The following is a 25,293-nucleotide window of genomic DNA, read 5'->3' on the forward strand; positions in this document are numbered from 1 at the left end:
CAAGGAAAGCTTCAAAACACTCGAGCAAAAAAATGGTTCCACCATTAACCCTTGCCGTCCCAAAAACTTTTAATGACCTTGAAAGAGATTTTTTATAAGAACGAACTTTTTATTAGGTGGATTCATTGTTGGAAACCCCGCAATTTCCAAAGGGCAAACTTATTCAGGGAATTGAATTGTTTTTCATAGACTCAAAGGTATTCTTACAAATTTAAATTAATCTAATCCATAATTTTATTGTTAATATTCATACTAACTCTTTCATGATCAAACCATTACATTTAATATCCATTCAAGCGTTTATCCCAGAACACTTCCTTCCTCGCCGAATCCGGTATTAGTTCATGTTGGTTTAGTATCGTTTTTGGTTTATTAACCGGTTTAAGATAGTCCTATTGTAAATATAATTTAACTTGATTTAGCATATATTATGCTTAAAATAACTTAAATTAAATAATAGTAATTATGCTTAAAATATAATTGTAGAGAGTTTTCAAATATAGTTTACAGAATATTATAGGTGATGAATTTACTTTATTAAATTCATTTATTACTTCAAACTAAGTTTTTTTTTAAGCATACTGAGTTATAAATATCAATGATGGATTGATGAGTATAACATGAAGACAAAAATATAATTATTTGATTTTCAAGATAAGAAATTCAGCTTTTATTCAGTTACTCAATATATAACATCTTAAATTATTTTTTAAAACATACACATAATTTATATATATAGATTAATCTTCCAAACTTAAACTATTATATTATATATGAATAATGTTTTTAAATAAAAATAATTTCTGATTTAAAAAATAAAAACAACAAATGGTTATTTTCAAATAATGGATGTAATTTACATTATACTATCATTTAACAAGTATTAGATACGTTTTGATATATCATTATTTTATATTTCCAGAAAACAATAAATTGTTAAACATTAATATCATCTAGGTTAAGTATACGAATAAAACAAATTCAAACATCACAAAAAAATATTTACATAAACATTATAATACAATAATTTAATCAAAAAATACAATTCAAAAGAGAATATTCAAAAGAATAGTTATATACTTAATATTTGAAAATCAAAGATATTTTTGCTAAAATTGTACTTACCTGGCCAAGGAGATCGACCATCTTTTTACGAATCGATCGATTGTTGAGCATGTGATCGATCCGAAAATACTCTGCAGTTTAATTAAATATCTAAAACATTTATTCCAACACTCAACAGATAGTTTTGCTAAATATGATAATTAGATAGCCAACAAAATTACAAAAAAATATTTAAATAGTAAAAATTTGTTAATTGAACGTGTTAAAATTTAAAATAAATTTTAATTATGACATGCATCTTAAGATTTATAAAAATATATATATCATAACCTATATATAAATAATTTAACAACTTAAATTAGAAAAAAAATAAAAATCCCGGGCGTAGCCCGGGTTAATCCCTAGTCTGATAAAGAAACGTAGTATGTAGTAGCCTGAGGCGCCATCAAAAACATGAGGCCCAGGCTTAAAGTTTTGACGGCCCGATACAATCCCATTTTAAAAATTGAAGAAATGTGTGGAATAAATAAGAGAAGTTTTCTAGAATGATTCTACAAAAGTTTAAGTAAAACCTCAAAAGTTTAATTAATCTACCCATAAAATTTAGATTAGAGGGGTGGAGTTTTAAGGGGAACAAGGTGGGGTTTATAAATTTAAAAATAAATAAATAAAAATTAAAAATTTATAATAATTTTTTTAAATAGTTTTACTAAAAACATTTTGGATTCTAAAATAAAATTTTGACTTTTTTGAAAATAAAATTTAAAATAAGTTTGAGTTCAAAAACGTATAATTCAAAAATAATAATAATAAATCTTTTTATTTTTATTAGTTATTAAATAATTATTTATATTTAAATATCTCTAAAATAAGGATAAAATGATCTTATATAACGTGTTCAAAAAAAAAAAGATCTTATATAATGAATCTCTTTGGTCATTTTCTTCTTTATTGACTATTTTAATGAGAAATTTAGAGTATTGCTAAATAAACAATACATATATATATTAAAACTTGATTGAAATGATGAGATCACAACAAACGATTTAACGCCAACCTAGTTAGGCTCCTTTCGCTAAGAGCATCTCCATCCCCACTCTATAATTTACTGCAAAATGGAGTGGAAAATAGTGTAGTGAAGAAACAAAAAAATAGATTACTCTATAAATGAAGAGATTTTTTTTATTTTTTGTTCATGCTCCATTTCTCACTCTATTTTTGGAGTAAATTATGGAGTGGGGATGGAGATGCCCTAAGTTCAGTTAACGCATATTAGTATATTACTCAATTTTGTTATCTGACCAAAAAAAATACACGTTAGTTCTTTTAAAATGATGTATCATAAATTTAAACATAAATCTTTCAATGATAATCAAACTAGAGGCACATGCTGACTATGTTGAACCAATTGTATAAAGTAAGTATTTGAAATTCGTTTCCATAAAAAAAAAAGTATTTTGAAATTCTTTTCAGGTCATACATATACACTTGATAATCTCATGCAATTAAGTCATATTGTATCTATCATTTATCTCCATATTTTAGAGTACTGGGTTTTTTTTTCTTCGATAATAACCAAAATTAAATTGCTTCTTAAGAAAAGAAGGTACTAGTTAAGATTGTGTAATTATAGTTTCTTTTCTGATATATTAATCTTTGAGAATTTGTACTCCCTACACACAACATATACTCTATTTGCACTCCATACCTTATTTTCCCCCAATTTTTTCCCCCCATCATCACCATTTTCCCTCAACTCTATGGTATCTCACTTCTTTTTGTATATTGAGCTAATTTACTCAATCTTTTTAGAAAGAAAAAAACAAGAACAAATCGATATATATTTTCAGAAATGGGCTAGGATTCAAAATTACTGAAAGAATCATTCATTAGACTTTAGAATTTAATAATGAATAAATAAATATGATAGAATTTTTGAATTTTGATTTTGGACTTTGGCGTTTAAAATGACAATAAATGGGATATTTGGTACGCAGAAGTCACTCTTTCCCACTAGTACGACGTTCCCAGTTACCAGAACTCCAAGGCGTTTCATCTTACTATTTCATATGCCCAATCACCCTCGCGGTGTCTACCAAATAACCCCTCTCTAATTCAATGTACCTTTACACATCCTGCCGTTTTTCTAAACAAAGTGAACTACCTGTCGGTATATCGGCTACTGCATTCGAGCAACGCATGTTATTTGTGGACGCTCTGCAATATTACGGTTTTGTGTGGTTTCTTATTACGAATACATATACAGTTTGTTGAATTATCTATGCATATTATAGATATACCCTAGAAAGGAACCTACAAAGCATAGAGCAACATGTATATAATTTAATCTGATCTACACAGTTCATAATCGTTATAACAACAGTGATTAGCTTAGCTACGTTAATAGTGTGAATCAGTTCTGAAATTTTGATAAATACTTTAAACACGTAGAGCGGGGAATCACACAGACGTGGTGCATATTAAACTATTATTCATTTTAATATCAAACGATCAGCATACTTAACGGAACAAGTTAAAGTACTTCGTCGTCATCCATTCTAAGCATTATAAATAAAATCGAAATAAAAATGATCGAAGCCATCCAATTATATCTGGAAATTCACGAGGAAGACGACAAATGCATGAAAAAACACAGCTATGAATAATCTTTATGATAGACATTGTAATGATAATCATGATTGGATGAATGAGTGCATGGTTTAGATCACATTAAATGTGGATATAAATTAGCATGAATGTAGACTTGTAGTGCACCCGCTTCACATCATCCATTTATTTTACTTCAGACATCATTTATTTCTTTTAAGATGAAAATCTTATATATTAAAACAGAAGTCACAACCTTGATTCATGTGTGATTTTTTAAAAAATGGACCTAATGGACATATTCATAGAAATTCATATTACATTTTAGTTCAGACTAATAATAAATCGAATTTTTAAAATATTTTAATCATAATATCTTTTGATATCTTTTCATTTTAAATATAAATATATTTATTTTAAAATTCTAACAAATTTTTTTAAAAAGATTTTTTCAAGATCTTCATTTTCAAAATTATATTTAAATATTTTTGCTAATTTCGAAATTAGTTTAAAATATTATTATAACTAATATATTCAGTTATATAAAATTAAAAATAAAAAAATCTATAATATTTTATTTATTATATAATCATAATCAATCATATTAAAATAAAATTATTATATTGAGCTAAATATAATAAAATTGTATTAAATTTATATATTTATTTATTTTATTTTTGTAATTATAAAATATTTATGTTCAAAAAAAAATCTAATATGTTGTTAAGATGGGTTAACATTATCAAACTATATAATACATGTATAAAATTTAACATGCATTTCTTTAAAGTTAATAATATAAAATCTTTGTAACTACTTTAATCATAATATATTTTCATTTTAAATATAATATATATTGATATATTATATTTTAAAAATTCTAATAAATCTGTGTAAAAAAGTTAAACAATAACTTAATGTATTTTAAGTTATCGTTTAAAAATGAAAATAATCAAATTATATCCTATTTTATCTACTTTATAGTCATGATCATGTTAAAATATAATTATTATACTAAAATAAATATAATAAAATTATATTCAGTTGATAAATTTATAAATTTATAAATTTTATTTTCATAAATATAAATTATTTATTTAAAATATAATATGATGATAGAACAGCTTAAAATTAACAAACTATATAATACATATCTAAAAATTAACATATCTTTGACTTTTATATATACAATAATAAATTATCTAATATTGGTAAAAAGAAATCCAGTTTTGAAAGACGGGTCAAAATTTAGCATAAATTAAATACAAAATAATTTTAAATATATTTTCTCATTAATATATTAATTTGCTTAATAACTAAATGTAAATAAAATAAGATAAATATATAATAAGAAGTGGTAAATACATACAGTTTAAATAATTAATTAATTATAACATGTAAATTATAAAATTATTGTATTTGAAATAGTTATATAAATATTTAAGTATATGATTAACATTAAAAATATATACCACTTATGTTCTAAAACAATAATTTATGTATGGAAAAATGAAAACAAACACCCGTGCGGTTGCACGGGTCAAAATCTAGTCTTATATATTAAAACAGAAGTCACAACCTTAATTCATGTGTGATTTTTTTTAAAAATGGACTTAATGAAACTGTTCATAGAAATTCATACTATATTTTAATTCAGACTAATAATAAATATAATTTTTAAAATATTTTAATCATAGTATCTTTTGATATCTTTTCATTTTAAATATAAATATATTTATTTTAAAATTCTAACAAATCTGTTTAAAAAGATTTTTACAAGATTTTCATTTTTGAAATTATATTTAAATATTTTCACTAATTTTGAAATTAGTTTAAAAAATATTATTATACATTAATATATTCAGTTATATAAAATAAAAAATAAAAAATCTATAATATTTTAGTTATTATATAATCATAATCAATCATATTAAATTAAAATTATTATATTGAGCTAAATATAATAAAATTGTATTAAATTTACATATTTATATATTTTATTTTCGTAATTATAAAATATTTATGTTCAAAAATAAAATCTAATATGTTGGTAAGATGGGTTAACATTATCAAACTATATAATACATGTATAAAAATTAACATGTATTTCTTTAAAGTTAATAAAATAAAATCTTTGTAACTACTTTAATCATAATATATTTTCATTTTAAATATAATATATATTTATATATTATATTTTAAAAATTCTAATAAATTGTGTAATATTTAAAAAATAACTTAATGTATTTTAAGTTATCGTTTAGAAATGAAAATAAATAAATTATATTCTATTTTACCTACTTTTATAGTCATGATCATGTTAAAATATAATTATTATACTAAAATAAATATGATAAAATTATATTCAATTGATAAATTTATAAATTTTATTTTTATAAATATAAACTATTTATTAAAAATATAATATGATGATAGAACGACTTAAAATTAACAAACTATATAATACATGTCTAAAAATTAACATCTCTTACACTTTTATATATATAATAATAAATTATTTAAAATGAATAAGCATAAAAATATTGGTAAAAAGAAATCCAGTTTTGAAATACGGGTCAGAATTTAGCATAAATTAAATACAAAATATTTTTTAAATATATTTTCTCATGAATATATTAATTTGCTTAATAACTAAATGCAAATACAATAAGATAAATATATAATAAGAAGTGGTAAATACATAAGGTTTAAACAATTAATTAATTATAACATGTAAATTATAAAATTATTGTATTTGAAATAGTTATATAAATATTTAAGTATATGATTAACATTAAAAATATATACCACTTATGTTCTAAAACAATAATTTATGTATAGAAAAGTGAAAACAAACACCCGTGCAGTTGCACGGGTCAAAATCTAGTTTCATTTTACATAGCCAGTCTAATCAACTATTGCATAAGCTGGTGCAATATCAAACCTTGATGTAGGGGTCAACTTTGCTAAATACGATTACTGTGGTTTTCCGAACATATAATCATACGTACTACTATAAACTAGGGCATTTTCAACTGTAAACAAAAACTCGAACTGGAGAACGAAAATTCACCTTTCGAAAGAACGATCGTCATGTCAAATCTCAAACTTTTCAACAAAAGTTCAACCTTTTCTATATAAGACAAATGTCAACTAACCTTTTTCCTCCAAACCAAGAGATTGTGGGTTGCTAATATTTAATACTCCATATAAATATCAATATCATATTACATGTATATATGCAGGGCTGTACGTGACAGAAACATAAGACCCTAAGTTATTAAATATGTTGGGAGCTTTATTATCTAATCTATTAAAATAGAAGTACAAAAATAAAATATGCATGCCACTAAAAATATTACTCCAAAATCAAATTTCTAAATAAGAAGTTATGGCAACAATAATTAATAAAACTTTTATTATTCTGTCTTTTCCTATTTTATTAGATATATGTGTGTTTGGAAATAAATGTATTTTGTAATTAAATATATACATTCTATGGTAACTATTTTACTAATTCCATAAATACATAATAAATGGGATATACAACAATTTTATTATACGTTATCGTAAAATTTTGATCCGTAAAAATTAGTATATCAGCACTTTTATTTTACATTATCATAAAATTTTGATCCATAAAAAATAAAAAATATATTTGTGTGAATATACATGTCATATTCTAAAAATATTGATGATCTAGTTGATGGTTTACAAAATAAAATAAAATTACTCAATATAAAATATAAAATTATTGTGTTTTGTCATATTAAATAATTATTTAAGCGGATAATTTTTAAAATATATATTATCACTTATACAAGTAAATATTTATTTATAAAAAATAAAAAAATCAAGCACTAGCAGATTTTCTTATATATGCAGTTTTCCATTTTCCTTTTTGAAAATGTGTTCTATGAAAAATATTATGTTTGTATATGTGTGTGAGAGAATTTGTAAAAGTGAATCTTGTCAGCACCTTGTCAAATTAAGATTAATTTTCTTATTTATAATCGTGGTGTCGTGAATTGATTAGTTGTTTTTATAATAATCGATGTTATTATGGATATCGAAACTTTAAACTATTCAATTTAACTTGCACCAACCATAAAAAATTTCTCTGAGATAAAATGTATAATTAAGACCCAGGAATGAGTCTAGTCGTACAGTGTTCTTGCTGTACTACTTAACCTCGTCCCTAATGAACTACTATGAAATAAGCTAACACTAATGAATACCTGCAGGTTATTTCGATTAAATTTAATTAAGACCAAGCATTATGCTAATCTATAAAAAAATTCAAGGAATCGGAATCTCATGATGCATTATTGACTGACTTATTTACACTATTAATTAGTGAGTGTGTAAACTATACAAAGCGGTTATATGTCCATATGTTTTCTTGGACATATATGTAATCAATGAGCAATATGCACAAATCTGATATAGTACACATAACAATATAACTATAACCATGAACCCATATAATAAGTTAATAATCCTGCAATGGTGATCATTAAAAAAATAGTCATCCTCTATTGTTTTCCTCACCCTACGAGAAACCGTGAGGTCAAAGATAAACAGTGAAGTCTTCTGTTAATTTCTGAAAATTGATGAACTGAACTCTCTCTAACTCTCTCTCTCTAGAAAAATATAAGTAGGAGTAAGAATTTTCTCTCGCTAAAAGCATTAATGGACCTTTCGATAATCATAAATGCATTGCACCCTCTCTATGCATTTTGCAATAACTGCGTTCCCTTCTGCCACATCCTAACGTCACCCCTTTCTCTTCTTCCTCCTCTCCTTGGTTCCTTCTTCAGCAAATTCTCCATTTGTTTATTGAAAGATAATTCTCAATTTGTTTCTTTAATTACAAAAATTCTCCCATGATTATCCTTTCTGAATCATAACATCTTGCTGGTTTTAAGAGAATCGTTTGATAACCACCGGTTATGTCTTGGCTGGGATATAAACCGGTGCTCTTTTGATTTTCTCATATCTCCAAGTCCGTCTGTTTTTCTCCACAAGAATATATTTAAAAACTAGGACAGACTCCGCAGCTAGGGTTTCACTGTGTGTCCAAAGGTAAGACATGTCTCTCTCTAGATATATAACTAATACTTGTATATATCCATGTGATTTTTTTTCTTCGAGGAATGTAATCTATATTGCATTTTTTTCACACTAACCGGGTTCGTTTTTAGATATTTTCAAGATCTGCATTTTTCTTGTATTTTGAGAAAAACTAATGACAGTTTTTTTTTTGTGATGATCTAAAAGCATATGTGTTACAGCATTCCCATTGAAGATTTATGGGGGAGTTCACACAGAAATCAAGAAAAAAAAATAATAAAATAACTCAATCATATGAATCCCTCTTTCCTAAAGCTTTTTTCTTGACTGAACTTCTCTCTTCTAAAGTTCATCACTGTAGCGCGGACCCCACGTGTCGTGGTGGTCTGCGATTGGTCTAATTTTTTTTTTTTCCTAAAAAAAATCAAAAAAGTTTAATAATAAAAAATTAAAAAGATGAATCCCAAGAGGAGGTTCATCGATGCTCTTACTTTGTTGTGTAGAAAAGACCATTGACTTAAAGTCAACTCATATGTTACACATTATTTTCCGATTATTTAATTTTTGTTTTTCTCAATTTACCAATTAGTTTTTTTCACTGAAAACGTTTTTTTGTTACGCTATGACCAAGATCAACTGAAATTAATTCCACTAAAAAGACGTTTTGTCTTGACTTGGTAGCCTGTGAATTTCTCCATCTCGTTAGCTTTAATGTAGACAACGAAAAGAAGAGAGAGACAAAATACCATTAATTTCTATCCAAACCAACAATTGAATAAAAAGAGAGCTGGATGTACGGTTTCAAATTTTTATTTCCTTATAACTGAGTTTTGCTCGACCAAATAACATCGATTTTGGATTCACTCACCCTAAAACAGTAAGTTAAATCATCTAAGTTAATTTGTGTATTTTATGTAAGCTAATTGATAATTAGGGTTTCCTGGATCACAAATTCTTCATCCCTTCTTGACAAAAAAAGAAGAACTCGACATCCATTTGTTCATAAGTTTTGTCCACCTCTGCATTTTCTTGTAGATCTGATAATATTTGTGATTGTAATATCCAAAGATTAATTACATCCAAAATTAGGATTGTCTGCTTAGTGTATGTGTCTCTATAATGTATGTTCTTGAATTTTCTTTAAAAACGGTATATAATCCTTATAGTGCTTTACTTCAATTTCTCTATAATTTTCTTATCTTAACCAACATTATACTCCGAATATTCGTGTCCCACTTTTATAAGTTGAACTTCCCGATGAATTGTTTTTTATATGCAACAAGGTTATGTCATGTAGTGGGTGCATTTATATCCATACCCTTTTTGATAAGATGATAGCATTTGCTTATCTAAACGTATAGATGTAAATAACCATGTAAAATATATAAGGCCAATAGTTTGCTTTTAGGTTACTTATGAATTGTGAAAAAGACAATATAAATATACACATTGACGGTATGTATAGTTTCATAATATCTGAAGGATTACTTTCCATAATAACAAGATACATCTTTCGTTACTTTGATCCTCGTATATATAAACATGACCATTTAATCTTTGATTTTGGACAGTGGGAGATACTTGGAGTAGAAAAATAGATATATATCAACGAAACTGATTTGGATAATCATCTTGTAGAATTGTAAGGAAATCAAAAGCTCAAGAAAACTCCAAAACTGATATAGGGATCAATACTCATCATGTATCATCCAAACATGTTCGAGTCTCATCAACATATGTTCGATATGACCCCAAAAGAGTCCGGCAACGACTTGGGTCTTACGGGGAGCCGAGAAGACGATTTCGAGACCAAGTCTGGAGCTGAAGTCACCATGGAGAATCTTTTAGAAGAAGAGCTTCAAGATCCTAATCAGCGCCCCAACAAAAAGAAGCGTTACCACCGACACACGCAACGCCAGATTCAAGAGCTTGAATCGTAAGTAAAATCTCCCACTTGAAAATGTTTTTGATGTTTTGGTATTTAAGGTTTATGTTTTGTATGTTTGGTTTGGATTTGTATAAGGTTCTTTAAGGAGTGTCCTCATCCTGACGATAAGCAAAGAAAAGAGCTGAGCCGAGAGCTAAACTTAGAACCTCTTCAAATCAAGTTTTGGTTCCAAAACAAGCGCACCCAAATGAAGGTATATATACTAAGGCTAATTTTGATTATTGTCTCCTTATTTTCATTTGATTTACCTAAATTGAAGCCTTCTTTAAACAAATGTAGTTAATTAATTGCATAGTGTAAGTGCAAAACTAAGGAAATTTTTGTTTTTATGAGGTATAAATTATCTTTTTGATCTGCTTTATACTCTTGATGATATCAAACCTAAAGAAGAGAAAGTTGATCCTTATAGGCACAACATGAGAGGCACGATAACTCGATTCTGAAAGCAGATAACGACAAGCTCAGAGCAGAGAACAATAGGTACAAGGATGCACTAAGCAACGCAACATGCCCAAACTGTGGTGGTCCTGCTGCTATAGGAGAAATGTCATTCGATGAACAGCATCTAAGGATTGAAAACGCACGGCTACGTGAAGAAATCGATAGAATCTCCTCCATAGCTGCTAAATACGTAGGGAAGCCATTGTTACCTCATTCCTCACCTTCCACTCAGCTTACTTCTTCACACTACATTCCCTCACGCTCCCTTGGTCTTGAAGTTGGTAACTTTGGCACTAATCACCAGACAAGTTTCGTAGGAGAAATGCATGGGACAAGCGACATTATGAGGTCGGTTTCTATCCCTTGCGAGGCTGATAAGCCTATGATTGTTGAGTTAGCGGTTGCAGCCTTGGAAGAGCTTGTGACAATGGCTCAAACTGGTGATCCCTTGTGGGGTTTAAATGATAATTTGGGTGAGATTCTCAACGAAGAAGAGTATTTTAGAATGTTCCCTAGAGGTATTGGACCGAAGCCTATTGGTTTTAGATCAGAAGCTTCAAGAGAGTCTACAGTCGTTATCATGAATCATATCAATCTCGTTGAGATATTAATGAACGTGGTATCGATCTTGTTCCCCTTAACTCTTTTACCTTCTCAAACTTCAACATAGCTTCACGTTTTAGTTGACACTTTTGTTCCTTTTTTTTTTGGTATAGAACCAATATTCTAGTGTGTTTTGTGGGATTGTATCGAGAGCGTTGACGCTAGAAGTTCTATCAACTGGCATCGCAGGGAACTACAATGGGGCACTACAAGTGGTATGAGAACATCCATTTAGTTACTTGCTTAACAAGCTATTACTCAGAAACACGTTTTAATCATTAACTTCTCGTGTATTTGATATTTTTCTGATATGTGAAGATGACAGCTGAGTTCCAAGTCCCATCACCGCTTGTCCCAACACGTGAGAACTACTTTTTGAGGTACTGTAAGCAGCATGGAGACAATACTTGGGCGGTTGTTGATGTCTCTTTAGACAACCTACGACCGAGTCCGATCACTAGAAGTAGAAGAAGACCCTCTGGTTGTCTGATTCAAGAATTGCAAAATGGCTACTCTAAGGTAAATTTTTAAAAAAGGTTAAATATTTATCAAAAGTATGAGGCATTTTTTTTTTATTGGCATTTGTTGAAGGTGACATGGGTAGAGCATATGGAGGTGGATGATAGATCAGTTCACACCATGTATAAACCATTGGTTAATACCGGTTTAGCTTTTGGTGCGAAACGTTGGGTGGCTACACTTGACCGCCAATGCGAGCGGCTAGCTAGCTCCATGGCCAGCAACATTCCAACCGGTGATCTTTCCGGTACATTATTATACACAATGTCAAATCAGTTTAGGGCCATTCTGATCAAAATTTAAATTTCGGGGTAAAAATAGAGAAACGATTATTTACTTATTAGGTCCCTTTATTTTGTGGTAATTATGAATAGTGATAACAAGTCCTGAGGGGAGGAAGAGCATGTTGAAACTAGCAGAGAGGATGGTGATGAGCTTCTTTAGCGGAGTAGGCGCGTCTACTGCACACGCATGGACGACATTAGCCACCACAGGATCCGACGATGTCCGGGTCATGACCCGGAAGAGCATGGATGATCCAGGGAGACCTCCGGGTATCGTCTTGAGCGCGGCTACTTCGTTTTGGATCCCAGTGGCACCTAAACGAGTGTTTGATTTTCTCAGAGACGAAAACTCTAGAAGCGAGGTAAAGAAAACAAAACCTTTTCTTTACGTTCTTGTCTTCTTGATGATTGTGTTTGGTTCTGTAGTGGGACATACTTTCAAACGGAGGCTTGGTTCAAAAAATGGCTCATATAGCAAATGGTCGGGATCCTGGGAACTCTATCTCCTTGCTACGAGTCAATGTAAGAAACGTTAGTGCTTTGTTGTGTTTTAACAAACGTCTTGAGATGTCGTTTTGTTTTTAAAAAAATAGGACACGAACTCAGGACCGAGTAACATGTTGATCTTACAAGAAAGTTGTACGGACGTGTCAGGATCGTATGTGATATACGCACCAGTCGATATGACGGCTATGGACGTTGTCCTTAGCGGTGGAGATCCAGATTACGTGGCTTTGTTACCATCCGGGTTTGCTATATTGCCTGATGGTGGAGAAGGAGGAAATGCTAGTGCCGGAGCTGAAGGAGGAGGAAATAATCGTGTGGTGGTTAATGCCGGTTCACTACTAACCGTAGCGTTTCAGATAATTGTTGACTCTGTTCCAACCGCTAAACTCTCTCTAGGGTCAGTGGCTACAGTCAATAGTCTGATCAAATGCACCGTCGAGCGGATCAAAGGTGCGCTGGCATGCAATGCGACGGAGCTTGATCCAAGTTATTCATGTGAGCAGTTTTTTCTGTATGTTTATTAATTATTATCGGTTATTAAACGTGATTAACTTATGTTTTGGTATGTGTCTATGCAGAAGTGAAGGGAGGTTTAGGAGTTTTTTAATGGTAATATTTGTGTTCTTGTTCTAATAGTCGTGTGAGATTCTCCAAAGGAAGTCAAGAACGCACCATTTTGCGTTTAACCTCATTGCGCGTTTGTTTACGGGTGGGCCAAGAAGAGGTTTGAGAAAGAAAGGGTAAAGAGGTTCGGGTATTGACTTCTGCTGGAAACCAAAAAGAAAAAGAAACGGTTGTTGTGGTTCAGGCGGTTTAGTGTTTTGCGTTTTCTCTGTTATTTATTTTATTATTCACTAGCGAAACATGTTAGCGTTTTTGCGTATTGCGTCTACTTTCAAAGTGTACGCTGCTACTCTTTGTTATTATTAAGCCAATCTTGTAGTACTGGTGTTATAAGATTGTTTATGAAACTGTGTTTATTAGTCTGTACTTTATGCTTTCTTGCAAAGAGGATGTAATATTCCCTCTTGTATTGTATCAGAACAAGGTTGAATGAATGAAATTAAGCGGTGTTACAAAAAAAAAAAAAAAAAACTGTGCTGTATGTTTTGTTCCAAACCAGCATTATTAGGTTCTTTAGTAATCACAAATTCTTGTAGTTTATATTTTGAGTTTTCAGGGAATTTCAAAATTCACAATATATTGATGAGAAACATCCCACATCGGAAATATAAGAAATAATCTACTACTATATAAAGGGTTAGGGCCAATCCACTAATTGCCAATTGGTTTTGAGTTGGAAGCCCATAATAAACCCGAATCTAACATGGTATCAAAGCGATAAGATCCTTTGACCTAATTTACTACAATTACTACTACTATACTGATGTTGGGCCCTGATGTTGGGCCCTCTGTGGATGTTATTCCCACATTGTCCACGCTTCAGACCTAGATGTCTGAGCGTGAGGGAGTGTATTGATGAGAAACATCCCACATCGGAAATATAAGAAATAATCTACTACTATATAAAGGGTTAGGACCAATCCACTAATTGCCAATTGGTTTTGAGTTGGAAGCCCATAATAAACCCGAATCTAACACAATACAATTCATAATTTGGGCTGTCGTTTTGTCGAAGACGATAATGCTACAATGATATGTCCAGTACTGTGTGATATACATACGTGCCTTGTTGCCACTAGTAATTTAAAAAAATATCGTCGTCGGTCCTGGAAGTCTCAAGTCATTTTCTTTAGAAGTGACCCATGATATAAATTAATAGATCAATCATCCCCAAACAAAAAAAAAACATATAGATTCGGCTGGTCCATCCAAATCCTGTATACTATTGCCAGTTTTCATCTGTCAGAATTATAAAATTTTCAAATCAAGTAGCTCTGAATTGGTGAAATATCATTATCAAACAGAAATGGAACAACCCACTACTAGTTTTCATTCTCTATATAACCTCTACTCTTTAAATAACGTCAATACAGCAAGTGAACCTCCCAAAAAATATAGTTTCAATGAAAACAAAACCATCAATGTATCTTTCTCTCATATCATTCTTGTTCCTCTGCTTCAACATCATAACCTTGGCTTCATCATCATCAACATGGTATGATAATCATATCTCACCGAGAGAGGTTAGCCAAGAAGAAAATTTCAATTTCGGAAACGACTTCCTCTTTGGCACTGCTTCTTCTGCTTACCAGGTTCTTAAACCTAGCTTCTTTTTGTTTTTTACTTCAATGCTCAGTTATTAATAATCTTTATTTTTAAATTAGTTCTGTTTGCTCATACAGTATGAGGGAGCTTACTTAACTGACGGTAAAGCCCTAAGCAATTGGGACGTTTTCACAAGCATCTCTGGTTAGATCTCATGTAACCTTTTCGTGCATTGTGATCTGAGCTAAAAGAAAAAAGCTTCTTCAAAGTTTTAGGGTTTCGTTGTCATCCTTGTTGCTCAAGTCACCATAAGAAACTTTTGTTTATTCTTGATATATATGCGAATGTATAGGAAAAATCGCAGATGGAAGCCACGGCAAAGTCTCTGTCGATCATTACCATCGATATCCGGTAACATGGCTGTAAATCTATACATCAGATATTGATCTCTTTCGATACACAAAGTTGAAGAGTATATGAATAATATAAGGAAATTGAGTGAATTCAATTATAGGCAATTGATTTTAAGTTGAAAGCATATAAAACTTAACATGGTATCAAAGACTGAATATACACTTTCCAACCTGAACCAAAATGAATCTGGTCCATCAAAGGAGACCCGATCGATCTTGAACCGGCATGACCTGAATTTTTCGGACAGTCTGACTAGAACTGAATTCTATATTAAAATATTGTCAAGATTAAAGGTTATACAGACCATCATCTCGAAAGAATGTGTGCATAAAAAGAATATAATTTTGATGGGACAAGAGTAATATACAAAGAACTTAGACCATTCTATTTATTTTCAATTAGTTTTATGTTAACACGAAACTTAAAGAAAAACTTTCTTCAAAGTAAAAAAAGTTGTGATTCTAACTTTAACAGGGAGACTTGGATCTGAAGAAAGATCTTGGAGTTAATAGCTATCGATTTTCTTTATCGTGGGCTCGGATTCTTCCAAGTGAGAATATCTGTTTTCGATCGCTCTTGATCTAAAGTCTTTTTTCGTTCTTTTTTCAAAACGCTTTTGTGTTTTTGCAGAGGGAAGATTTGGAGATGTGAACATGGAAGGTATTAATCATTACAACAGAATGATCAATGCTATTCTCAAAAGAGGTAATAATTGATAGATTCTCTCGAAAAAAGTACAACCAAAACTTAGCTCAACATCATTCACAGGGATGGAGCCATTTGTCACGTTGACACATTATGACATGCCTCAAGAACTCGAATGTAGATATGGAAGTTGGCTAAACCCGCAAATCCGGTAATTAAGTATATGTTCACTGTTTACACACAGATGTTAGGTGACAAAACTGACAAAAAATATTGTTTTTCTAGGGAAGATTTCGAACATTACGCAGAGATATGCTTCCGACACTTTGGGAATAGAGTTAAGTTCTGGACTACGTTTAACGAACCGAACGTTCAAGTGATTTTGGGTTATCGTAAAGGGACTTACCCGCCATCACGTTGTTCCAAAACTTTCGCAAACTGCACACGTGGCGGTTCCGACATAGAGCCACTTGTCGCTGCTCATAATATCATCCGCTCACATTTTGCCGCGGTCAGCTTATACCGGGAAAGATTTCAGGTAACCATACATGAAACTACAGAACGGTTTAACTCAGTCAGTATAGCCGGTTCTGGGCACAACCAATTGAAACATTCGTCTTGGATCCTAAATTTTAAAGAGCTATTATACATAGGTCATAGGTCGCATCACGTATGGCCTCTAAATTGTCGATTTTTTTTTATCAAGATAGATAGTGTTATGTTTATGGTCCCATAAATCTCAGAACCGGTCCTAAGTTAGTGTCGATTTCATTTATATAGGAACAAGGAGGAAAGATCGGTATTGTTATGAACGCGATCTGGTTTGAACCGGTTAGTGACTCTTTAGCAGATAGTTTAGCTGCTGAGAGAGCTCAAGCTTTCTACTTGACTTGGTAAGATTCTGATTTCAACCTTATAACTAATTAGTATCGAACTTTTAACCTATTGAAAGAGTGCAAAAAATGTAGGTTCTTAGACCCGATTGTGTTTGGAAGATATCCAAGAGAAATGCAAGAAATTCTTGGACAAGATCTTCCGAAGTTTACGAGGGATGATCTTAAAAGCTCAAAGAATGGATTAGACTTCATTGGGATTAATCAGTACACAAGCAGATACGCTAAAGATTGTCTGCACTCAGTATGTGAACCGGGCAAAGGAGGTTCCAGAGCTGAAGGTTTCGTCCATTCAAACGCTCTTAAAGACGGTTTAGCTTTAGGAGAACCGGTAATATGTAGACCAACCAGTTCAAAATAAAACATAGTACTTTCAGAAACACCTTTGAGGTTGTTTTTTTTGGTGTGTATGGTAATGACGCAGACCGGAGTAAACTGGTTTAATGTTTATCCTCAAGGAATGGAAGAGATGTTGATGTATGCAACAGAGCAATACAAAAACATTCCATTGTATGTAACAGAAAATGGTAAGGATGTGCCCTAAGCTAGCTAAACTGTGTATGAGTTACAGTGCCGTCTCAATTATTTTCTAGGCCTTATTCAAAAAATATTATTTTCTAATTATTTGAAATTGCAAGCCTTATATTTGTAAATACATCTAAAAACTTAAAGTTTTAGTCCTTAATTTATATATTTATTGTACACAATTCTTAGTTTTTTTCTATTTTTAATACCAGAGACCATGTTCGACAGCTCTACTCAATTCACTTGTTGTAGGTTTTGGTGAGAACAGTACGGGAGTATTGTTAAACGATTACCGGAGAGTGAAGTTTATGAGCAACTACTTAGATGCACTCAAAAGGGCCATGAGGTAAAGTAATAATGCTTACTAAAAAATAAAAGACTTTGATTCTTGAAACCCTATATAAAGCTAAATGGTGATAAACAGGAAAGGAGCAGACGTAGGAGGATACTTTACATGGTCTTTACTCGACAACTTTGAGTGGATATCAGGTTATACCGTAAGGTTTGGTATGTACCACGTCGATTTCAACACTCTAGAGAGAACCCCAAGACTATCAGCTTCTTGGTACAAGAACTTCATTTCCAAGCACATGAGCTCTCAATCTAAAGATGATGCATGAAACAAAAGGAAGACCCATGTTGTTTGTATCTCTTGTTTGATTTCTTCAACAAAGCATATAAAAATATCATAACAAGTTCCAATAATAAACAAAAGACATTTTCATTGCTTATAACAAAAACATTTCTCCACCTCTCAACTGCATGAGCCAAGATGACATAAGCTCAAGGAATTACAAGCGAGAGTTCTTCATGGAGTTTCCCTAGCCTCCACTCTACCCTTAACAACCAAGAAGGCTACATAAAGATTCTTGCTGGATCTTTCTCTCAGCCACTTTGTTTTGCTCCTACTGTTCAAGAACATATGGGTGTAGATATTCATCTCCACCAAGGAGTTCCAGCTTCATAGAAATGCTCTCCATCACCATCCTCCCACGAGATTTGACAAGCTTGAAGACCGATTCCTACCTTCGGTTCCTTCCCATGCCTATCAATCCATTCAGCAACAGCGGTTTCCTTATCGCTCTCCTCCATTGTGCAATGTTCCTTTCCTTTCCCGTAAGGGTTGATCTCAGGATTCACCGTCTCTGCTATTGCTGCTGGCATGTACATAGAGTCACCAACCAACGGTGCTCCACAAGCTGCAAGCTGTGCCCGTATCTTAAGAAAACCATTGACATGTGTTCAGAAAGAGATTCATGTTTTTAAGCATGTTAAAAGTGTCAGATGGACCGAACCTGGTGAGTCTTTCCTGTTAAAAGGTTTATTGTACATTCGTAGGCGAAGTCTTTTGTAGTCCATCCACAGTCTTCAATATTGTGTTCCTTCTCAGTAGCTGCATCTGGCCAAGGTATCTTCTTGCATTCTAGAATCTCGAGTTGACACAAGTGCCAGCCTTTGATAGAATCTGCATCTCAAAGGATATTCACATTGTTAGGAGAATCATGGTTTTGATGATTATTGACAGTTTCAAATGAAAGTTACCTTCGGACACGAGTCTTGGAGCCATATTAACAGGGCGCATATAGTGTGAGATGATTCCACAGGGAAGAGGTCCAGCAGCAAGAGCACGATAAAGTTTCTTCACTTCTTTATTCTTGAAAACAATAAACGCTTTTCAGTACGTCTTCTTTGTTTTTCAGTCAAGCAAAGTAGAGGCAAGTAAACAAACTAACTCTTATCTTTGTGTGGAAGACCGAGCAATACTCTTTTGTCCTAGCAAAGATGACACTGCAGAGAAAGAAAGAAGAGAAGCAATGAGACCTGGTCACTTCCAAATGCTAAATTTACAAAAATAAGACGCAGAGACGTTTCGTAAAAGCAAAGTACCAGCCTTCAGTGCAGTTATCAATCTGATGTGTTGTCTTCAATGGTTCAGCCAAATCTAATGCACGCGAGGCAAACATAGCACAGCTCTCTTCTATGTTATCTGTTGTTCCCCCAACCTGTAGAAAGTAGTTAATGTGTCCATGTGGGTCAGCACATTGATCTATAGTGAAACTACAGTGTTCATGAAACTATTCATTGATGAATAAGAGTACCGTAGTGCCGGCAGGTTTATCCAAAACGACGTAGGAGTCAGTCACAGCAATAATCCTCGACTTCCAATCAATTTCATAACACCTGGTTACAATCAATCCTTATCACCAAAGCTTCCCAATTTTTCTAAACACTAATGCATACTTATATACCTTGGGGAACGTTTAGGATGAACGTGGACACGCAAGTAAGTTCCAGCTTCAACAAACTGATTAACATGAGTGACACGAAACGTTTTCTGAGCTTCTCTAACGGTTTTCCCTTTAATAGACGTTCTCTTGCTCAGTACCAAAGGAGATGTCACTTCTTTAAAGAGCTTAACTTGCTCAGGAGTCGCAGTAAGCGGAGGCTTGGGGCACACGAGAGCGTAATGCACAGCTCCAAATTCAATAAGGTCTGCAACATATCTTCATAGAATGATAAACTTTAATAACAACATCGTGACGACTCTAATTCCCTTTCTTTTCTAAAATTACTTACAAAGGAGGAAGATCCAATTGCTTAGAGATGTAATCAGCTACACGAACGTCTTCTAAGACAACCATGTGCTCAATCCTTGGAGGAAAGTTGTGTGCAGGACATGGCATCAACCGATTGTATTCAGAGTATCTGAAAAAACACATAAAGTATCAAACTTTGGACGAGTTGAGTGAAAAGAATCGAACTTTAAGCATACCCATTACTTGAAGAAGAACATGAACACATAAAGTATCGAACTTTGAACGAATTGAGTGAAAAGAATCGAACTTTAAGCAGACCCATTACTTGAAGAAGAAGATGAACACATAAAGTATCGAACTTTGAACATTACCCAGAAGAGGAGAGTGTGGTCTGAATTGTGGAGTCGGTTTGAAGTGAGGACAAGCAAGTGAGTCTCCTTGAGGAAGAAATGAGACGTGGAGAGTGTTTGTAGCGGAACAAAGGAGTGGTGAAACGGGTGGATGCTAATGTGCGCAGGAGGGAGACTGGTAAGGTGAGGTTCCGGTAACCGGTTGTTAACGCCGGCGACGCCATGGTTGGTTTGATTGATTGGTGTTTGTGGTAAATGCCCTAAAGAATCGTTATCGTTATCGCGCCAAACTAAAACTATGGGCCGAGATGATCATTTATTTGGGCCGAAAGGATCAAAGGTTTGCGCTGAGATAGAAAGTTTGGCTGAAATTATGAAATGACAAAATTAATATTGCATGAAAATAAAATTAAAATGTGTGGTTTAGCTTTATATACTAAAATAATACCATAATTTGCAAGGATGGGAAGGTGAATTAAATAGTGAAAAATTAGGTGTAAAATAACTTAAATAGTATGGGTTAGGCTCAGATTAGGACATCCTATTATGATTTGGTTGAGATTTTTTGTAAGAAATACATAATGGGTGTATGTATAGATATAATTTTGGGTTTAGGTCCAAACACAAAAACCATTAAAAAGATATATATTTTTTCTTTATTTTCATGTTTTTTTGCGTTCTTTTACAACATTTTCCGTCTCTTTCTTTTCTTAAATCTAAGTCTCAGATGTTTCTAAATTTTAATTTAAATATTAAAAATGAGTGATTTGACTACAAAATCACAATTGAATCAGAATTATTGTATATAGTTCAAGGTTAGGACATTTCATAGCGGTTACTTCATGTGTTGTACGTATTATCTTAATCAATCTGTATAGATATGAGACTACAATAATTTGTATTGGAACTTAATTTATTAGAAAGTAAGAGTAGCTGGCTAAATCGTATAACAATCTAAAATTCAAAAGTGTAGCCATATACTAAAATGAGTGTCAATATTATTTTGTGATATTGCATGTGTTTGTTTATTGATTTGTGTTCGATTAACTATAATAAAATATGATTGTTTATATATTCATATTATGCTAACTCAGATAAGGATAAAACTATTAAAACTAGAATGATATAACATGAATGTATCACAATCCAGCCTACGGATTCTGGTATAGTAATACCATTTATTCAGTTATTTCTAATTGTTATTGGTTATTTACGTTAGTGATTGGTTAATTATCTGAATTAATGTTAAAATCAATTTTTACTTCCACACGTTAAACCTTAAACTAAAACCCAATAAAAATTCTAAACACTAGAATCAAAGGATAAACTCTAAATCCAAATGATATGCCCTCAACTTTAAACCCAAAGGATAAACACTAAGCAAGCATGCACTGGTAATATGAGTGATATTCATCTTAAATGAATTATGAGCTTGTTCTTGAGTGTCATCCCTTAATTTTCGCTGAAATTTGCACTAACTTGTATTCTCAGTGCAGTAATAAGCAAGCCTGTGTTGGTAATATTTGTGATATTCACCTGAAGAGTCTCTCAAGAAGTTGAACCTTGGAGCATTCGCTTGAGTATCCCAGAGTCTCGTCTCAAAGTCCAACCCTCTATGGAAACACAATAAGCCACTCTTTCGGCAAGAGTTATAGATTAGACCCCTGCAGTTGTATCAAGGATGGTGAGATCATCTTTGTGATCATCAGGATCCACATTTACAGCAGTATCTGAACCACCAACAGCCTCCCATCTCCACTTCCTTGACCTTGAGCAGAGAAATAAGTAAGCTTGAACCTGTAATATGTGTAACAAGGATCTGCTTCTCTCCTCAAGCAATTGATTCTATCGTCATTGGGCATGATCTCACCCTCAATCTCCAACTTATAGCGGTTACTTCATGTGTTATACATATTTTCTTTTACTAATCTGTAAAGATACGAGGCTACAAGAATTGTATTGGAACTTAATTTATTAAAAGGTAAAAGTAGCTGGATAAGTCAAATAAAGATATAAATTCAAGAGTGTAGCTATATACTAAAATGTGTGTCAATATTATTTTGTGATATTTTATATGTGTTTATTTATGTATTTATATTTGAAAAACTATAATAAAATATATGATTGTTTTAACATTCATATTCTACTAACTCAAATAATGATAAAACTATTTAAAAGTATAATGATATAACATGAACGTGTCACAATCCCGTCTACGGATTATGATATAATAATACTAATTATTCAGTTATTTATAATTGTTATTGATTATTTATGTTAGTGGTCGGTTAATTATTTGAATGAATGTTAAACTCAATTATTACTTCCACCTGCTAAACCTTAAACCTAAGAACGTAGTGAAAATTCTAAACACTAGACCTAAAGGATAAACTCTAAATCTCAAATGATATGTTTATAGCGAAGCGACGAAATGGTGAAACAGGCGGATGCTAAAGTGCGCAGGAGAGAAACTGGCACTGTGAGATTCCGGTAACCATCGGCGACGCCATGGTTGATTTGAGTGATTGGTGTTGTGGCAATGCTCTAAAAATCGTTATCGCACCAATTTAAACTGGGCCGAGATGATCATATAATTGGACCGAAAAAATCCTGGGCAGATATAGGAATTTTGATTTATAAAAGAAAAAGTAGAAACTATAAAAGGACAATTATAAACTATAAAATCCATACAGAATTTAGAATGCATGAAACTAAAATAAACGTAATGATATTGTTATTTTGTGTGATTTCTTTCTACTATAATTTATAGTTTAAAGTTTCATTACGTGTAAAGTTTACGCATTTTAATTTATTAATGTTAATTTATTTTTGAGTTATAATACGGATCTCTAATAAATTATAAAATTAAAGATTTATTTTTATTTACATATCACACAGATCCTAATTGGATTGAAATTATTATGTTCCTGACTTTAGGGCAGAAAATGGGAAACATATTAATCTAAATGAAAATCAATCCACGGCATGATAGAAGGAAAAGTGATTGAATTAATCTCATCATGATTTATGAAAGGAAAGATCATACTTATGCAAATACCGGCTTTTAACTTTAAAAAAAAAAGACGTCAAAAAAAAAATTAAAGGAAAAAGTTTGGTATAGCAAAAAAAAAAGGTTGGGTCCTTCGAATATTCTGAATTAATTTAATATATTTTTATCAACCGAATTATATTTTGTCTTCTCTCCAACAACCTTGTGGCATTACATAGATGATCATTGCCTTGTCCATTCTGCAACAACATGACATTGTAAAAATCTCTATTAGTGATTCATATTCTAAGAACCACGTTTATTATAAACATAGCCGTCTAAAATGTCAATAGGATCGATTCGTATTCGTTCTTTTAAAAAGTTTAAATTGAGATTTTTAGAACATAATAATTCAAATACAGTAAAAAGGAAAACAATTAATAAAGAAATAGATGACCAACCAAAGTAATCATATAAAAAGAAGAAACCATTTTCTATTTCTTTAGCTTCAAGCATCTCCACATCACTTCATTACCACTTGATCAATAGAACAAAAGAAGAAAAATAAAAAAACAGAACACAACTCACAAGCCTCTTTGTCAATGGCTGCTCAAATGCCCATTGGGACACGAGGAACTATTGGATCGCTTGTACGTAAAGAAATCGACTACTTCAAAAACTTCAATACATGTCCCCAGTACGATCCACGGAGAGGCAATTCTGAAGAAAACAGTAATGGTTTTGAACAAAGAGATCATTCATCACGTCTGAGTTCTTGGTTCTCTAGAACAAACTGGAGAAAGAAGAAGAAGAAGAAGCGGCAGAGTTGCGGTGGCGGTGGTAGGTTTTTGCCGAGTATGTGCTCGGCGGTGGAGGTGTCCGGTGAGAATCAGGTTCCCGGTTTCAATTATAGGATCTTGAAGAATGATGAGAAGGGCTTGCGTGTGTAGAGTATTGTTTATGTGGATTAAGGTAAAAACATTCTAGATCTACATAAACCTTTTTTTTTTCTTTTAAATTATGTGTTAATTTGTTACATTTTATAATGTCGATGAGCATATTCAGCTTTTCTTTTACCAGTGTAAATTAAAAACCAATATTTATATATATATATATTTCACATATGCATGCTCAAGGATTTTCTTTTTGCTTGGTGGTCTGATGACCAATGACTATGACGTATGCTAAAGACTAAAGTTAATTCAATCCGGTATGGTCTGATTCAAGAATTCGGTTTGGGTTATATTCCCGGTTGGAAAGAAATTCCGCTCAGTAATTAGTATAAATATGCTTGAGAATAGGCATGGGCATTCGGGTAGTCGGGTCGGATTCGGGTCGGGTCCTTTCGGATCCGGGTCTTTCGGGTCTAAGAGTTTAGGACCCGATAGGGTAATTTCAAATTTTCGGTTCCGGGTCGGTTCGGGTCGTGCCGGGTCCGGGTCGGGTCGGGTCTTAGATAGTTAGACCCATTCGGGTAATTAGAATTTATCGGTTCGGATTCGGTTCGGTTTCGGGTCGGGTTCGGTTCGGGTTCGATCTAAAAAAAACCTAAAAATACAAAAAAATATCTGAAAATATTTATATATATCCGAAAATATTCAAAATTTTATTCAAAATTTGTGTTTTTATTATATTAAAATGTGTATATATACTAAACTATGCGAAATACAACAACAATTCGTTGTCTCCTAGTGGTTGACCCCCATATTCTCTAGACAAATAAC

General features: G+C 31.9%; 4 protein-coding genes across 8 annotated transcripts; 3 read left to right on the forward strand and 1 right to left on the reverse strand.

The window, feature by feature from the left end:
• Positions 1–6,599: 6,599 nt before the first annotated feature.
• Positions 6,600–14,030, forward strand: LOC103859403 (homeobox-leucine zipper protein MERISTEM L1). 4 transcript variants are annotated; one of them, XM_033292133.1, is made up of 11 exons: positions 6,600–8,757; positions 10,384–10,681; positions 10,769–10,886; positions 11,103–11,753; positions 11,851–11,952; positions 12,056–12,256; positions 12,329–12,503; positions 12,631–12,902; positions 12,967–13,062; positions 13,134–13,528; positions 13,669–14,009. In XM_033292133.1, exons 2-11 carry the CDS (start codon positions 10,446–10,448, stop codon positions 13,775–13,777), a joined length of 2,355 nt encoding a protein of 784 aa, XP_033148024.1. In that variant the 5' UTR covers positions 6,600–8,757; positions 10,384–10,445; the 3' UTR covers positions 13,778–14,009. The 4 variants fall into 4 exon arrangements, with proteins under 4 accessions (XP_033148024.1, XP_033148028.1, XP_009135189.1 ...); XM_009136941.3 differs by having other exon boundaries at positions 6,601–8,757; positions 13,134–13,542; positions 13,629–14,030; XM_033292136.1 differs by having other exon boundaries at positions 6,604–8,757; positions 13,134–13,542; positions 13,626–14,030.
• Positions 14,031–14,264: 234 nt separating this feature from the next.
• Positions 14,265–18,432, forward strand: LOC103859429 (beta-glucosidase 47). Its single transcript, XM_009136971.3, has 12 exons — positions 14,265–15,263; positions 15,354–15,420; positions 15,569–15,627; positions 16,105–16,180; positions 16,261–16,335; positions 16,399–16,486; positions 16,561–16,813; positions 17,056–17,168; positions 17,244–17,499; positions 17,593–17,695; positions 17,946–18,039; positions 18,118–18,432. The coding sequence occupies exons 1-12, from the start codon at positions 15,075–15,077 to the stop codon at positions 18,311–18,313; spliced, it is 1,569 nt and encodes a 522-aa protein (XP_009135219.1). The 5' UTR covers positions 14,265–15,074; the 3' UTR covers positions 18,314–18,432.
• Positions 18,344–20,860, reverse strand: LOC103859419 (RNA pseudouridine synthase 6, chloroplastic). The gene is made up of 9 exons (XM_009136952.3): positions 20,602–20,860; positions 20,271–20,399; positions 19,943–20,197; positions 19,793–19,874; positions 19,581–19,696; positions 19,427–19,481; positions 19,236–19,347; positions 18,989–19,158; positions 18,344–18,911 (listed from the first exon to the last, which is right to left on the reverse strand). The coding sequence occupies exons 1-9, from the start codon at positions 20,802–20,804 to the stop codon at positions 18,630–18,632; spliced, it is 1,404 nt and encodes a 467-aa protein (XP_009135200.1). The 5' UTR covers positions 20,805–20,860; the 3' UTR covers positions 18,344–18,629.
• Positions 20,861–21,076: 216 nt separating this feature from the next.
• LOC103859449 lies at positions 21,077–24,860 on the forward strand. 2 transcript variants are annotated; one of them, XM_009136990.3, is made up of 2 exons: positions 21,077–24,541; positions 24,706–24,860. In XM_009136990.3, exon 1 carries the CDS (start codon positions 24,172–24,174, stop codon positions 24,517–24,519), a length of 348 nt encoding a protein of 115 aa, XP_009135238.1. In that variant the 5' UTR covers positions 21,077–24,171; the 3' UTR covers positions 24,520–24,541; positions 24,706–24,860. The 2 variants fall into 2 exon arrangements, with proteins under 2 accessions (XP_009135238.1, XP_018508618.1); XM_018653102.2 differs by having other exon boundaries at positions 24,760–24,860.
• Positions 24,861–25,293: the final 433 nt, after the last annotated feature.

The sequence above is a fragment of the Brassica rapa genome, chromosome A01, assembly GCF_000309985.2.
Source record: "Brassica rapa cultivar Chiifu-401-42 chromosome A01, CAAS_Brap_v3.01, whole genome shotgun sequence".
NCBI lineage: Eukaryota > Viridiplantae > Streptophyta > Magnoliopsida > Brassicales > Brassicaceae > Brassica > Brassica rapa.

Coding starts and splice junctions, on each gene's coding strand:
- LOC103859419 (XM_009136952.3), bottom strand. CDS start 20,804: ATGGCGTCGCCGGCGTTAACAACCGGTTACCGGAACCTCACCTTACCA. Junction 19,482..19,580: donor GATAACTGCACTGAAGGCTG/GTACTTTGCTTT, acceptor CTTTCTCTGCAG/TGTCATCTTTGCTAGGACAA. Junction 19,159..19,235: donor TCCAAGACTCGTGTCCGAAG/GTAACTTTCATT, acceptor TTTGAGATGCAG/ATTCTATCAAAGGCTGGCAC.
- LOC103859403 (XM_033292133.1), top strand. CDS start 10,446: ATGTATCATCCAAACATGTTCGAGTCTCATCAACATATGTTCGATATG. Junction 10,682..10,768: donor CAGATTCAAGAGCTTGAATC/GTAAGTAAAATC, acceptor GATTTGTATAAG/GTTCTTTAAGGAGTGTCCTC. Junction 12,504..12,630: donor TCCAACCGGTGATCTTTCCG/GTACATTATTAT, acceptor AATTATGAATAG/TGATAACAAGTCCTGAGGGG.
- LOC103859429 (XM_009136971.3), top strand. CDS start 15,075: ATGAAAACAAAACCATCAATGTATCTTTCTCTCATATCATTCTTGTTC. Junction 15,421..15,568: donor CGTTTTCACAAGCATCTCTG/GTTAGATCTCAT, acceptor GCGAATGTATAG/GAAAAATCGCAGATGGAAGC. Junction 17,169..17,243: donor CAAGCTTTCTACTTGACTTG/GTAAGATTCTGA, acceptor CAAAAAATGTAG/GTTCTTAGACCCGATTGTGT.
- LOC103859449 (XM_009136990.3), top strand. CDS start 24,172: ATGGCTGCTCAAATGCCCATTGGGACACGAGGAACTATTGGATCGCTT.